This window comes from Tiliqua scincoides, chromosome 7 (genome assembly GCF_035046505.1).
Source record: "Tiliqua scincoides isolate rTilSci1 chromosome 7, rTilSci1.hap2, whole genome shotgun sequence".
NCBI classification, from domain to species: Eukaryota; Metazoa; Chordata; class Lepidosauria; order Squamata; family Scincidae; genus Tiliqua; species Tiliqua scincoides.
In genome coordinates, this window is record NC_089827.1 from 14,527,081 (window position 1) to 14,539,682 (window position 12,602).

Sequence of the window (12,602 nt, forward strand, 5' to 3'; positions counted from 1 at the left end):
TACTTTCACACCGAGGCGTTTTCATTTCTTGTTTCAACCATAAGGACTAGAAGCTTGCCTTTTCAAAAAGCATTTAAAGTGAACATATGGATTTTCAAGATGCAAGTGGGGCAGTTGATGCTGCTGATATAGGAATGATGGGGAGCAGGGCCAGCAGTGCAGAGGAGAGGAAACAGCTATAGATTGAGTCCATTTACACTGAATCAATCATGTTATAATGAATATAGTTAATATGCAAATTTTTGTTTGTAAGCAGTGGAATGTCAGCAGATAACTGCAGGCTTGGTTTACTGAACATTTGAAATGGACTTTGTGACATATAAATACTTACTACTACTGCTACTACTAGTAGTGTAACTACTACTGGTGTAATATCACAGCTAGAGACAGTGTATCAGTACTGACAAACCAACCCCAGCCCATTGCACCTGGGCAGGACACAGTTTAAGCCCATCGATCAATAGGTTAGCACCTTGTAATTCAAGCAAGCAAAGCCATTGTACTGTAGTACAGTGTAGTAGTAGTAAGTATTTACTTCTTACTAGTAAGTACTACTAGTAACTAGTTACTACTAGTGACTAGTAACTACGACTACTAATTACTAACAGTAAGTAGTAAGTATTTAATACTACTACTACTATTACAGTACTACAGTAGTAGTAGTAGTAGTAGTAGTAGTAGTAGTAGTAAACACTGGAATTAAGTAAAATTAAAGTAAAAAAGTAAAGTTTAAGTAAAATTCCTCCACAGGCACAACTTCAGCTTCTAAGTCGTCGTCATCATCATCGTAGGTTGATGGAAACGTAGGAAACGTAGGTTGAACTTCCCAAGTATCAAACTCCTTACTACTACTGCTACTACTAGAGGAGTAGTAGTGGTGGTGGTGGTGGTAGTTACAGTATTACCCTGTTTATTGTTGTCAGTACACTCTGCAAAAGAATGTACATTGACATGGTTCATAGAGAGTGGAGACTGGATTTCTCCTATAAAAACAAATGCATCTACATCTGCATTGGAGGCCAAATGCACAGCTTGTCTTCATTGCATTTTAGCCCAGTCGCAGATATCTCATGCAATATAGAGAACACAACAAGGGACAATAAATAGTGCAGTGTGAGAATCCATGCTCTCTGCCCCACGTTTTCTGTTTGCAGAAGTTGCTGAATGAATAGCCACCATTTCATGAGTGCTTGGTTTAATGATGATTTGGTTATTAAAGCTCCGATGTTAGCATTTACCTGTATGCTGAATGAAGGTATAGCCTTCAAACTGAAAGTTTTCAGTCATGCTATCAGAATGAAGGCCTTTGGAGAACAGAGTAACATAGTTCACAAGCCATTGCCCCTATTTATAGCCCAGAGTCCCTTTTGCAATGTCAACTGTAATATTAATACTTGTTTCAAATCACAGCGTCTCAAATATCAGCTGCCACTAGTCAGACGGGTCTCTCTCGGTTTATATCAGAGAACCCAATGGAGTCTTTTGAAGAACCTGGTCATATTAGTAGGGAGAACTTATTAGAAGTTCCTCCTCTAAATGATTCTCTCTCCGAAGATGAAGATGTCAAAGTTACCATTCAGTCTCGTTTCTCCCCAAGCCCCCGAAGACGGAATTCAGATTCTTCGGAAGAAATGGAGCCAGAAGTTCCATCTACCATTGCAAGGAAAGTTTCATTTGCTGATGCATTTGGGTTTGACCTCGTATCTGTTAAGGAGTTTGATACTTGGGAAGTCCAACCTCCGTTACCAAATGATGATGATGACCTAGAAGCTGAAGTTGTGCCTGTGGAGGAATTCTACTTAACTCCACTGTTTACACCCCCTGCCACACAAGAAGAGCTTCTTCAAAAAGTGCGTGCACAGAAAGTATGGCTGCAGTCCGTAGAATTCCTACCAGGGATAACATGTATGAAGGGCACAGTTCGTGTTCTGAATGTATCCTTCAAAAAGCTGGTCTATGTCCGGATGACTTTGGACAACTGGCTGACTTACTACGACATCTTAGCAGACTATGTGCCTAACTCTTGCGATGGTGAGACTGACCAGTTCTTGTTCAAGATTTCATTGGTTCCTCCTTATCAAAGAGATGGAGCTAAAGTTGAATTTTGCATACGCTATGAGACATCTGCAGGAATATTTTGGGCCAACAATGACAACCATAATTACATTTTGATCTGCCACAAAAAAGAAACCATTACTGCACCACCAGTAGAGGACAATCAACATCAGGAAGAAGTTACAGATAAACATAGAAAAGGCTGCCTAAAGTCAACACAGAGCAGGTGAGTTCTTATCTTACCTTTACCTACTTGTTATAGTACAAAATCCCCTTTCAGATGTGAAATTTCCCATCTCCTCGATGAACCAGATACTTCTAATAGGTTTTCAATTTCTGTCACTGTGGTTTATTTTTTCTTCAAATCTCGCTCTCACCTGTGGTTTGGCCATTAAAAGGGCTTCCCTGCTTCCATACTGGTTTAAATCAAATGCATGTAATTACAGTGAATTCTTCAGAGAAATTAACGGTGAAGAAACTTTATGAGTCTGGGGGAGAATATCATCAAGTTGAATATGATCAAAATGGTATGACAGCCACACTGGTAAGTATATGCAGGTGAATCAGCTCATTAAATGGTTTCTAAAGATGTGGAGAGTATTTAGATTTTGATTTTAGCACGTCTTTTTTCATGTTATTGTAAGAGTTTAGCTGATAGATCCAGGTGCTGTGATGGTGGTTGTATAATCCCAAGAATGAATCTAAATGAGATTTATCAACAGATCATAAATTTTTTTGTTGTGAAGCTATTAAGACATTGTCTATGGTATTTGATAGAAGAGAGTACTGCTTAACTTGCCTGGAGAGCACTCTGAGAAGGGAGTGAGAGAAGTGATGAGTTAGTGACCTGCCAACCAGCTGCCTAAAGTGGTGGTCTATACAGTGGTGTAGCTAAGGGGGGCAGGGGGGTACATTGCCCCAGGTATCATGCCTTGAGGGGGTGCCAAGTGAACTCAAGGCGAAATAAATGGCCTCCTGAGGCTCAGTCATGCATGCCTCCCCAAGCACCTCCCTGCACTTTCTAAGAGGGCTTAAAAAGGTACTTCTTGTGTGGAGAGGCTACGTGCAACCTCCTGTGCCTCAGACCACCTCACAGACATGATGGGGAGTAACCAGAAGGATGTCCACTGTGAGCTGAAGCACACATTCACTTCTTTGCCATAGATGTGTCACTGAAAGCAGCATCCCCATGGAGTTCTCCACCCCTCCAGCTAGAATGTTTAGGAGCACTTACTATGCAGAATGTAGCCATTGCATAGGGAATAATATGAAGAGAGTACCCAGAGAAATGGAGCTAGGGGAAGGGATACTCATTAGATGGTGGCTGGACTGCAGGTGGTAAGAGCTCCTAAGTATTCTAGCTGGGAGTCCCATAAGCATGCTGTGTTATACTGGGGCTGGGATTTCAGGAGTTATGTTAGACAGTTGTCCAGAGTCTAGGAGGGTAAAGCAGCTGATTCAAAGGGAGGCAACAGTTGGGGGAGGCAATGGAGTGGGGTGTACTTCCTCTCCCCATTCCTGCTAGCCACCTCCTTCAGCCATCTGCCTGGCTGGCTCACCAGGGTCACCACCACGGGGGTGCTATGGTGTGTGGATCTGCTGGTGATGATCTGAGTAGCTCCATCCGACAGGCTGGAGTGTTACTTTGCATAAGGGGAAGTAACAGGCCCCTTACCCCGAGGAGACCTCCAGCCTGCTCCTTACCTATGCTGGATGGAGGGTAGGCTGTGCAGCCTGGCTGCACCAGCGCAGGTTAGGATTGGGTTGTAACAGTGAAACTAACACATCAACTTTTTGGCATCATTGTTAGGTCTCTGTGTTTGATCATGAAGGGTTTGCATACATTGAATTAAGTTCAGGGAGCCAGACCTGCCAACCTACCGATTTTGACCCTAGTGGGACAGTTCAACAACCACGAAAGATTTATATCTTGTTCATGAGTCTATGGACTCCAAGAGAGGATGGATCTGTTACTTTTGTGTCCCAGTCAAAGAGCTGTCTAAGTTTTCAAAGAGTTAATGAACTCCAAGGAACTCTCTAAGGTCCAGACTAGATGTGGTGATGGCAGTTCTGTTATTTCACATTTGCAAAATTCATATATAAGGCAAAGTTTGGGGGGGGGGGTCTGTCTCAGGGCTAAATTGAATGTTTAGGGCAACATGTAATTTGGCCCTTACTTACAGCCCAATCCTAACTAATTCTCAGTGCAGTGATGCAGTATTGTCAACATGGCATCCGCTGTATCCTGTGGGGGAGTTTTGGTCTCTAGTGGCCTCATTGGGGCAAATGAACATTTGTTGGTAAGCCCCAGCAGCTGCTATGAGTCAACTCTGACCTGCACCAGCTCAATAGCTAGCGCAAGTCCTCACTGAGCCATGCAGGTGGATCAAGTCCAGGATGGGGGTTAGGATTTGGTGGACACCACTGGGTCTAGTTGGGCCAAACCCACCGCCTTCCAGGGTCCAATCCACCTTCCTCTCTGCCCCTGTCACCTCCCCATTCCACCCACTCTCTGCCCCATTCCACCTCTCACCACCTCCCTCCCAACACCTGCATGGGCTTACTTGCGCTGGTGGGCATCTGCTGTCTACCATTGTGCAGACCCGGCCCCTTTCCTGGTTTGGTCACATTTATGACACCTATAAAGGGGTTTATGTTGCCAGAATACTCATTCCAGAGGCATAAAGGCTGTTTAGGATTGGGCCATTAAAGGTTCTTTTAAAAGCACACAGGGGAGGGATGGTGAGCCCTCCTTGCTCCTGAGTCTTATTTTCTCTCAGTCTTGCTCCAGAAGCTTTTTAGTTAACTCCTAGCATGCAAATAAGATTATTAATCTTAAAAAAAAAAAAAAATCACCATTTTTTTTTAATCCCCTAAACCAATGTTTTCCAACTTGGGGGTTTCAACCTTCCAGGGCAGGTGTGTATGCTACCCCTTTAAGGAGGGTAGCAAGCCAACCAGGGACCCCTTGGTACTGTTAGTGTGGCACTTCTTGGTTTCACTGCCACTTTTTACTTACCCATGTTCGGTGGTGATGGAGACAACAGCAAAACCCAGAAGTGCCATATTAACTGCAGCTATTGGTCCCCGGTTGGCTCACTGCCCTCCTTAAGGGGGTAGCATCCCAAATAAAGGTTGGGAACCACTGCCCTAAACTTCACCATGCATTGCAACAGTAACAGCCCTGCCTTCATTCTTCTAAGCATATGGCTTGAATATGGAAACATCTAAGGCCCAAATCCTAACCAACTTTCCAGCACTGACATAGCAGTGCCAGTGGGGTATGTGCTGCATCCTGCAGTTGGGTGTCACTCACGGAGGCCTCCTCAAAGTAAGGGAATGTTTGTTCCCTTACCTCAGAGCTGCATTGCCCTTATGTCAGTGCTGGAAAGTGGGTTAGGATTGTGTCCTAAAACAGTTTCTCAAACTGTGGGTTGTGAGCCAATTTCAGGTGGGTCCCCATTCATTTCCATGTTTTATTTTTAATATGGTAGTCTTGATGCTACCATGGTATGTGACTGCATTTGGTGAAATGTTACAGATTTGTACTTTTAACAGGCTACTCTGTATATGCTTTTAACAATGATAGTAAATGGGACTTACTCCTGGATAAGTGTGTGAAGGACTGCAGCCTAGGATTGTTAAAAATCTTCCTGCTTGATGGTGCCACTTCCGGTCATGACATCACTTCCGGTGGGTCCTGACAGATTCTCATTCTAAAAAGTGGGTCCTGGTGCTAAAAGTTTAAGAACCACTGATCTAGGATTTTATGCTTAGCCAAATTCTCCAGAGTTTTCCATAACATGAAACACTTCACTGCCAATCTAAGCTGGATATCTATCACCTTGCATAATTCATACCATGTTTTTTTTCTCCAATTTACAATCTCTTAACTGCCCAATGACATCATATTTATAGATATTTTGAAGCGAGAGGTGGGACCGAGCGCTGGTACTTTGTAGAAAATGGCATATTGTTACAGACATGCCCAGCAGGTGTTCTTTGCTTCTCCATTTTTAACAAATCTCTCCAGAGCCTCAACTGATTTGCACCTGCAAGGTGTCATTTGAAAGCCCATGGCTGCACAGGCAACAATTTCGCAGAAGTAATTCATAGGCCTCAAAATTAAAACTCTGAGAGATGTCTCTTTAGGTAAGCAATCAGGCATCTTACTCTACCTCTGTGACATCTCAGCTAGAGAGACCATGGGTCCCTCTCGATACAGATTGTGTAGGTACTGGCTGCCAGAATACACCCACTGTTTGTGGGTGGTGAACCAGGGGTGTATTTTGGGGGGAGAGTGGTGTTCCAAGACATCTCCTCCAGCAGGAGCTGTGATATCATCAGCAAGAGCACTTAGGTGCTGCCCCTGACATTATTTCAAAGGCCATTAGCTGAGAAGCAGCATAAGACTGAACAGGAGGTAAAATGAGAAATTTGCCAAGGGACACATGTCAGTGTCTAGGCCAGTGATGTCCAACGCATTTTATTCTGAGGCCTCCTCCTGTTTTTGCCTTCCAGTGCCTCGACCATAGCAGCACTGAGAAAATAATGGCTCTGGGATAACTCAGTTATCATGTGGGTTGCCCTTTTGGCAGTGACATCTTCGAAGAAGCAACAATGCTGAAAGGGCAGCCCTCATGATAATTAGGATCTCCTAGCACTGCCCTTTCAGTGATGCAGCTTCTGCTGAGATATCATTTTGCAGCTCAACAGCTGAGGCCCACTGATTGCAGTGCTAGGAGAGCCTAATTATCATGTGAACTGGATAAAGAACTTCCGTGGATCATATATGGCCCATGGCCTTATGTTTGACACCCTTGGTCTAGGCCAGAGGTTCTCAAACTTTTTAGCCCAGGACCCACTTTTTAGAATGACAACCTGTTGGGACCCATTGGAAGTGATGTCATCAACCTGGAAGAGATGTCATGCCCAGAAGTGACATCATGAAGCAGGACAAATTTTGAACAATGTTAGGCTGCAATCCTACCCACACTTACCCAGGAGCAAGCCCCATTGACTATCACATAAAAAGCATATACATAGTAGCATGTTAAAAGTACAGATCTCCCCAAATGCAGTCACATAATGTGTTGGCATCAAGTCTGATATACTAAAAATAAAATATTGAAATGAATAGGGACCTACCTGAAATTGGCTCTCGACCCATCTAGTGGGTCCCGACCCACAGTTTGAGAAACAGTGGTCTAGGGCTAGACCATTATCTTGCCCAGCTACTTGAGAAAAAATATATATCTCATGTTATATTTAGGCTACAATCATATGCAAATTGACTTGGGAGGAAGTCCTATTGAACCCCTTGGGACATATTTCTGATAAACATACATAGGCTAGTGCACTACTATATTTTTTATATTTATTTGGGATTGTTTTAATTCCAATTTATAGATTTGTTTTAAAACTATTGCAATTCATGCCAAGCATTTGGGATGAAGTGAGTTTAATTTTTAAATGAAGTAGAATAAGTTTCAAAGTAGGCATAAGTGGCAGGAGAAGAAAACACGAAGGAAAGACATTGAACTCTGAATTTTTTGTTATCTAGGCTCAGTTTCGTGTGGCTAGAGAGGACTCAGGATGAGCTCCTGCAAGTCAAAATTTACCACTGCAGCATTGCCATAAACCAGGGGTGTCCAAAGTTTTTGGCAGGAGGGCCACATCATCTCTCTGACACTGTGTCGGGGGCCGGGGGGGAAGAATTAATTTACATTTAAAATTTGAATAAATTTGCATAAGTTTACATAAATATATTAAAGATGAACTTATATGAATGAATGAAGGTCTTGCAATAGCTCAAGGCCTATGAAAGGCCTTGCACAAAGCAAGGCTGGCCTTTCCTTTGCTGCTGCTACTGTATCACAGATGTGAAACAGCAAGCAGTGGAGGGAGCCCTCATCCCACAGCTCACGTGAGAGGTCAAACAATCGCCCTCACTCTGAGAGCAGTTGCATCGGGCCAGTGTGGGCTCCAACAAATCTCTGGAGGGCCAGAGGCTCATTGGAGACTGGGGGCTCCCTGAGGGCTGCATTGAGAGGCCTCGAGGGCCGCAAGTGGCCCCAAGGCCGGGGTTTGGGCACCCCTGCCATAAACTTTTAGAATCAATGGGATTTGCCTTCAAGAAGCAGACTGAGGGGCCAGCTTATTAGCTGGGCATTTTTAATGAGCTTTCTTGTTTTCAGTAACTCAGCCAGAACATTGATTTGGAAGGGGTTTCCCAGGTGGTAAATTGCAAGTCTTCAGTGAGGGTTAAGAGCTGGCTGAAGGTCTCCTTGGGGTAAGGGGATATTTTTCTCCTTACGCCAAGTAATGTCCCAGCCTGCCCTATGGGGCTTCTTGGATATCTGCCAGCTGTTTAGCTGGCAGAAGTCTGAGCAGCCCTGTGCAAGGCGGACAGGTCTGGGATGGGGGATAGGATATGGTGGAGGCTGGCTCCACCAATCCTGATTTTTCCTGGGCCTGTCTCACCCCCTGTTCTGCCCTTGCTCATCCAAAATTGCCCCCTCCCCATATCCGGAATGCCTTTTTGAAACCCTCCCCTGCCCCTGCACCACTTGGTGCGAAACATGCCTCCATTGGCAGATCTGGGGCTGGATTCAGCGCAGCTCAGTCCTTTGCACCATCACTGCTGACTCTAGAGTAGTTGCAACACTTTATGACACTTTTGCTACACTCTAGGCCAGCGGAGCACATGCTGCACCAGTGGAACGGCGAGTTAGGATTGTGCTGTCAGAGTGACTGATGACACCTGGAAGTGACATCGGCCATAGATGCTGACAGGATGCCAACAGTCAGAAACTGGGAAGTAAATTGGTTGGCCCAGACGACACGGAAAGTGTTTGCCTGGAAAGTGTTAGGCTAAGCTGACCCTCCCGAAGTGGCTAAGTCATGGCAAAGGAGGAGAACAAAGGAAGGGAAATGGTTAACACAACCATGATCTCCACCAGTCATGGAGGTTTTCTTAAGGACTTTCAGACTGGTAGGATGTCTCAGAGAGGTGAGGAAAACGTATGCTGCAATTCCCTCTCACGAGGAAACAAGGAGTGGTGGCACAAGTGACTGGGGCAGTCCTAAGAGATTGGGATGTGCTCATCTTCAGCCCAAGAGACACAGCAAGCCTGTGGTGCTGTTTGTAACTTCCCTGCAGTGGAAATACTTATCTATATTACCTATATGGAACCTGTGAGCTGTAAAGAATGTAGCACAGTCTTCCACCCTGTCTTTACCAGATCTTCTGCAATATCATTCAGAGCCCCATGAAAGTGGGAGGAAATTCCCAGATCACAGTAATAAATTTTCGGTTATTCATTGGCCGTGATTTTGCAATTTACTTTTAATGAATGACACATGCTGACATGTTCTTCATCCATGCTGTTTCAGAGCATGGATGCTTCTTTGGGGTCCAAGTAGATACATCTGAAATATTTCTGAAGGAAAAAAGATTTTGAAAAAAGGGAGAGATTTTTTTTCTGGTAGTAGGTTACCAGATCCATTCCATCACAGGTTGATTGTAAATGAAAAGCGGATAGTCATAATTCTGAAGTTATACACTCCTAGTACAAGGAGCTATGGCCCGTGTTTGCATCTGATAGTGTCTGTGGCTTTCTGCAATTTTGTGTGTGCAGAGTTTAGCATGGAAATCTGAACTGTGATGAGGGATTTTGATCAATCAATCAATCAATCAATCAATCAATCAATCAATCAATCAATCAATCAATCAATCATAAACTTGTTTCTAGTCCATGTTTGCCCAGACATTTAGAACTGTGAGGCAATATCTTTAAACGCCTTCTTGCTTATCCAAATTTTTAGCAAAGGTACAAGCTACAGATATCACTGAGTTGTATTATGTAAGAACAAATGTGATGGACTCAGAGTCCAATCTTATTCTCCCCCCTTGTGCTGACACAGCACCAAAATGGCTACCACTGCATTCTGCAGTGGGGGGGAGGTAGGTGGGAAAGTTCAGGAAGTCCAGGAATAATCGTTCCCTTACCCAGGGGTAAGTCTCCATGCGCAATCATTCATTGAGAGTAAACCTCCATGTGCAAGGGAAATCTGCTTGGATCTGGGCTAGCTGAATAGCTGGAGCAGGTCCATGTAGAACCACACTGCAGAATTGGGTCTGGGAAAGGGTTTTAGGTGCTGCTGCCGCCGAACCTGCTCACTTCCCAGACCTGATCTGCCTCTCCCCCACCCCATCCAGTTTTGCCCCTCCCCACCCTTGTTCTGCCCACCCCTTTCCACTTCTCCTGCTGACTTACCTGCCCCGGCAAGCAACGGGAGAGACGAAATGGGCAGTAAGGCTCTAACCTTCCTACCAGCATCCCCAACAATGAGCTGAGTAATGCACTGCTTTTGCCAGCAGAAGAGGAGCACTGCCAACAGACCATAAGTATTGAATTGGGCCCTTCAATATTTGAAAGCAACCCAATATTGTTCATAATACTAAGGAAAGCACATTCTTTCCTTTTGCTGAGATCAGTGAGATGAGTCCATTGATCTCACATTAAAATTTGCCTGCAGTTAAAAAAGTAGGACACTGGGGAGAAGGCTTTAAAAATGGCGTTATCTGTGTCATGCTTTTTTACACATACAGGAAGATTTAGAATTGGGAATGCATGCAGCATAAGATTCCCTGCATGTATTCTAATGTGTAAACTCCCATTAGGGCTGTCTCAGAAACTTTAGCTAAATCTTTGAATCTGTTCTTGGTGATTCTGGGTGTGAAGCCTCTCAATGGTGTAGCCTCCGTTTTGCTCCCATTGCCCAGAATGACTCCGAAGGGGGAGGGGTCTCTTGGATGCCGCGCTGAGGCTCCCTGCAAAACTTAGTGCTTTGCACCCCCTCTAGCTATGCCACTGGAGCCTCTGCATCCTGTATGAATGCTTTCCTTGCTCAAGGTCCCCAGCCTGCCATCTTTCTATTCCTTGCCTCTCCCCCCCCCCCAAATATATAATTTTATAATATCTCAAATACTGGTGTTTGAACACAGTATGCAGAAAGCAGAATGAGTGCTTTGAAAATTTATTTAGGAATTTTCACCCCCCACCCCCACCCCTGTGGATCTCAAACAACAAAATAAAACACGTACACACACAAACCAGTGAAACAATTAAAATGATTACAATAGCTTCATAATAAACTTCCGTTCATTCATTTCCGGGCCCAATTCAAGCTGCTGGTTTTGACCTTTAAAGCCCTATACGGCTTTGAGCCAGGATATTTGAGAGACCGCCTTCTTCCATATAATCTAGCTTGTCCTCTCCAGTCATCAGAAAGGGCCCTTTTATGGGTGCTGCCGTCTATGGAGGTGGGAGGGGCAGCAACAAGGAGTAAGGACTTTCTTAGAGGCTTTCTGGTGGGACTTAAAGACATTTCTTTTTACGCTTGCCTTCTGAGTTTTGGGCTTTTTTAATACAGATATTTAATGTTTTTATGTATTAGTTTAATTGGCTTGTTCTTTTTTAGCGTTTTCCTGCTGGTTTTCTGCTTTTTGCTCCTGGCTTTTAATGAGATTTTTAGATTGTGTACTTTTTTTTTTTTTTTTTTTAAAAAAAGAGAATGTTAATGTTTATGTTAACCTGTTGTAATCGGTTTTGAATGCCCACTAGGGAGATAAAGCAGGATATGAGTTTGCAAATAAATAAATAATAATTAAAACAGAACAATGAACAGCAGAGAAGCAGAGAAACATAAACCAATTTAGCTGGGGGACAATCAAATAACTGAAATGACTGAAGAAATTAAAAAAAAAAACTTCTTGGGTACCAAAACACCACCAGTGAGGGGGCCAAGTGAGCTTCTATGGTGCAAGAGTTGTACAATCTGGGGGGGTGGGTGGAGGAAAAGGCACCATCTTACATCACCCCTAGTCAAAGCTTCCATGGAGTTGGGTAGAATGCAGAGCCTTAAATGAAGAACAAACTGTGCAGGCAGGTTTGTATGGGAGGAGCTCCCCCAGACAACCTGGTCCTGAGCCATTTAGCATGTTAAAGGTCAAAACCAACACCTCAACCTAACCCTGAAATACATTGGGTGCCAGTGCAGATATAGAACTGGAGTTACAAGCTCCTGAATTCAGATCCCAACAATAAATTGCTCAACCTGATTATGGACCAGTTGGAGCTATGCAAGCCTATCTATATTCATTCTTTGTAAGTACATCTTGGCAGAGCCTGAAATTGACAGTGCTAAGATTTGGCTGATCTGCTCTTTCCTGCAGAAAAGAAGGTTTATCTATCTATCTATCTATCTATCTATCTATCTATCTATCTATCTATCTATCTATCTATCTATCTATCTATCTGTCTGTCTGTCTGTCTGTCTGTCTGTCTGTCTGTCATAAACTTGTTTCTAGTCCATATGTTTGCCCAGATGTTTAGAACTGTGAGGCAGTTCTATCTATCTATCTATCTATCTATCTATCTATCTATCTATCTATCTATCTATCTATCTATCTATCTATCTATCTATCTATCTATCACATTTTTATACATTTTACACAATATCACATTTTAGATCACATTTGC

The 12,602-nt window shown here is 43.7% G+C and overlaps 1 protein-coding gene across 1 annotated transcript in view; it reads left to right on the forward strand.

Annotated features, from left to right (window-relative positions):
- The first annotated feature begins 1,472 nt into the window (after positions 1 to 1,472).
- Positions 1,473 to 12,602, forward strand: part of PPP1R3A (protein phosphatase 1 regulatory subunit 3A) — a 40,790-nt gene continuing 29,660 nt past the window's right edge. Inside the window, exon 1 of the mRNA XM_066633679.1 lies at positions 1,473 to 2,281. Coding sequence (XP_066489776.1) covers positions 1,473 to 2,281 — 809 coding nt within the window. The remainder of the gene's footprint in view (positions 2,282 to 12,602) is intronic.